The 3,210-nt window shown below is 44.7% G+C and overlaps 1 protein-coding gene across 1 annotated transcript; it reads right to left on the minus strand.

Annotated features, from left to right (window-relative positions):
* Positions 1-232: 232 nt before the first annotated feature.
* LOC147894383 (pentatricopeptide repeat-containing protein At4g13650-like) lies at positions 233-2,770 on the minus strand. Its single transcript, XM_087385298.1, has 2 exons — positions 1,665-2,770; positions 233-1,544 (listed from the first exon to the last, which is right to left on the minus strand). The coding sequence occupies exons 1-2, from the start codon at positions 2,768-2,770 to the stop codon at positions 233-235; spliced, it is 2,418 nt and encodes an 805-aa protein (XP_087241424.1).
* Between the last annotated feature and the right edge of the window lie 440 nt (positions 2,771-3,210).

Genomic DNA, 3,210 nt, shown 5'->3' on the forward strand with positions numbered 1-3,210 from the left:
TGCATCTGTATCTTTGCACAAAATATATAGATGGGCAAGTGCTTGGTGACAAGAATCCAAACCCCAAAGGTTTTTAGGACAAGTTTGGATGTCACTCAGAATGTATTGATTAGTGCACGATCAATAGAAAATTTCACTGTCCCCACATAGTGCCTTTACATTCTCATCACGACACATAGACATGATTGAAATTGGGCACATATCCTTCCTCCTCCATATCGAAATAGATCTTTCAGCTTTGTATATATATTCTTTCTTCAATGATGTCCCCTATCCCCGACCACAGATATTTGCACCATTTTTCTGAGGACAGCCCACCAGCTATGTCCTGGGTTCTTTGGATAATTTTTTTAAATACCTTGATTTTATCATCCTCCTCATGCATGTCAGCATCAGCATATATGTTTGCCATTAAGACATATGCTGGAGAAAACTCTTTATCTAATCTCACCACATTTTCAAAAGCATGCCTTCCAACCTCTACATTGTTCCACTTTTGACAAGCACTCAACACCGTCAACCACATAATAACATTAGGTTGGATAGGCATATTCTCCACTGTCGCCACTGCTTCATCCAGTCGGCCTGCACGACCAAGGAGATCAACAACACAAGAAAAATGCTCGATTGTCGGTATAATGCCATACTGGTTGCTCATAGCCTGAAAGTATTCCTGACCCTTATCCAATAAACCCACATGACTGCATACAGAGAGAACACTGAGAAGTGTGACACCGTTTGGCTGTATGCCTTCCCACCTCATTCTCTCAAACAAATGAAACACGAGTTCACTTTCTCCTTGGCGAGCATATCCTGCAATCAATGCATTCCATGCTACAACCTCCTTTGTGGACAATGCATCAAACAACTGTTGGGCATTAATCATGCTCCCACATCTAGCATACATGTGAATAAGACTATTTGTCACAATTTTTATAGTCTGAAAACCAATCTTTCTTATTTCAGAATGCAGTTCTTTACCAGTTTCCAGAGCTGCTGTGTTGCCACATGCTTTCAAGATGGCAACAAAGGTAAGGATATTTGGTGATGGACCTTGCTCCTGCATTTGTGCATAAAGTCTAAAGGCCTCCTCAGTTTCTTCTCTCTCAGCATACCCCATGATCATGGTAGTCCACGTAACAACATTACGATCAGGCAATTTGTCAAAGACACACCGTGCATCGTCCATGCTCCCACACTTTGCATACATATTCACCAAGGAGGCTCCAACAAATACACCTGACTCAAAGCCACTCTTTACTACTTGGTCATGGATGAGTTTACCTTTCTGCAGGCACGCTACTTTGGTTGATTTCCCTTTAACTTGCTTGCCCTCTTCTAGTGCTGCCAAGCTACTCGAAGCCTTCAAAGCACCAACAAAGGTTCGCTCATCCAATTGGACACCATCCTGATGCATGCATGCATACATTTCCAAAGCCAGTACACCGTCTTCTCGCTCAGCATACCCTAGGATCATGGCAGTCCACGTAACCACATCACGATGAGGCAGCTTGTCAAAGATGCACCGTGCATCCTCCATGCTCCTGCATTTTGCATACATATCCACCAAGGCAGTTCCCACAAATACACCTGACTCAAAGATATGTTTTACCACTTGAGAGTGGATGGCTCTAACCCTCACCAGGCAGTCTGTTTTCTTGGACATCCCTTCATCCTGCTTGCTCTCTTCTAGTGCTGCCAAGCTACTGCATGCCTTCAATGCAGCAACGAAGCTTCGATTATCTGGTTGGACACCTTCCCAATGCATCTGTGCATACAATTCCAAAGCGAGTTCACAGTCTTCTCGCTCAGCATACCCCACGATCATTGTAGTCCAAGTAACCACATCACGTTGAGGCAATTCTTCAAAGAGGCATTGGGCATCCTCCATGCTTCCACATTTCACATACATATTCACCAAGGTGTTACCCACGAATCCATATGACTCAAAGCAACTCTTTACTGCTTGCGAATGGATAGCTCTACCTTTTGCCAGGCATCCTATTTTTGTGAGCTTCCCTTCAACTTGTTTGCCCTCTTCCAGCGCTGCCAGGCTACTACAAGCTTTCAATGACCCAACAAAGGTTCGATCATCTGCTTGCACACCTCCCTGATGCATCTGTGCATACAAATCCAAGGCTACTGCACTGTCTTCTTGCTCAGCATAGCCCAAGATCATGGTATTCCATGTAACCACATTACGATGGGGCAACTCGTGAAAGACATGCCATGCGTCCTCCATGCTCCCACATTTCACGTACATATTCACCAAGGTGGTTCCTACAAATGTATCTAACTCTAAGCCACTCTTTGCTACTTGGGAATGGATGGCTCTACCTTCGGCCAAGCACCCTAGTTTTGCACTTTTACCCTCTTCCAGTACTGCAAGGCTATTGCAAGCCTTCAACGCACCAACGAAAGTTCGATCATCCGGTCGGATGCCTTCCTGGTACATCTGTGAATATAACTCCAAAGCCTTCGCACCCTCATCCTGTTTGGCATATCCAAGGATCATTATGTTCCAGGAGACCAGATTGCGCTTTGGCATGATGTCAAACACATGATGAGCATCCAGCATGCTGCCGCTCTTCGTGTACCCATGCAGCAACCTGTTTGTCTTACACACTGGAAGATCGTTCAACACATCCTCCGTAAGCGGATAAATTTCCTTCCCCTCCTTCAGCTGAGGCAAACCCTCGTGGGCAGCATTTATATCTCTGCCTGCACAAATGGAAAGAATGCAAAGGGGCAGCCTAAGCTCTGAGCCCATAATTCATGGAAGCCAAGATAAGAGCTACCTTACATAAAGAGTGTTATGTAAACAAAAACGCGACTGTCACTGGGCAAAACCTACACCAACTCGTGGTGCAGAGAAGCTGGCATTCCATGTTAAAACACTGCAGGTTGCATTTTTGGGTTGCTGCATTCCAGCTGGCTATGATGCATGCCCTTTACGACATTGCTCTTCTCCTGCTCTAAATAAAAGACCTTCGATTGCTCATGATTGTGGTAGCTTAAAGAAGGCGACATCTCGTAACGAACAAGGATAAGGACATCAGACAAGAAACGAACAAGCAGGTGCTCTCAATTGATGAAGTAAGAGAGATCTGATGCAAAAGATTGGGCGCAAGTCCAAAACAACATTCTTATTTGGGAAAGCGCAACGCGTTATACGTGCTCCATTTTGTCATGCAAAAATGATTGCGTAGT

Source organism: Dipteris shenzhenensis, chromosome 14, assembly GCF_047967505.1.
Source record: "Dipteris shenzhenensis isolate YYH24624 ecotype China chromosome 14, Dip_SZ_1.0, whole genome shotgun sequence".
NCBI lineage: Eukaryota > Viridiplantae > Streptophyta > Polypodiopsida > Gleicheniales > Dipteridaceae > Dipteris > Dipteris shenzhenensis.

Bases quoted from the DNA above. Each gene is read 5' to 3' on its own strand.
- LOC147894383 (XM_087385298.1), bottom strand. From the start codon at position 2,770: ATGGGCTCAGAGCTTAGGCTGCCCCTTTGCATTCTTTCCATTTGTGCA. The intron at 1,545-1,664 runs GTCCAAGAAAAC...TGCAAAATGCAG, and splicing joins AGCAAGCAGGATGAAGGGAT to GAGCATGGAGGATGCACGGT.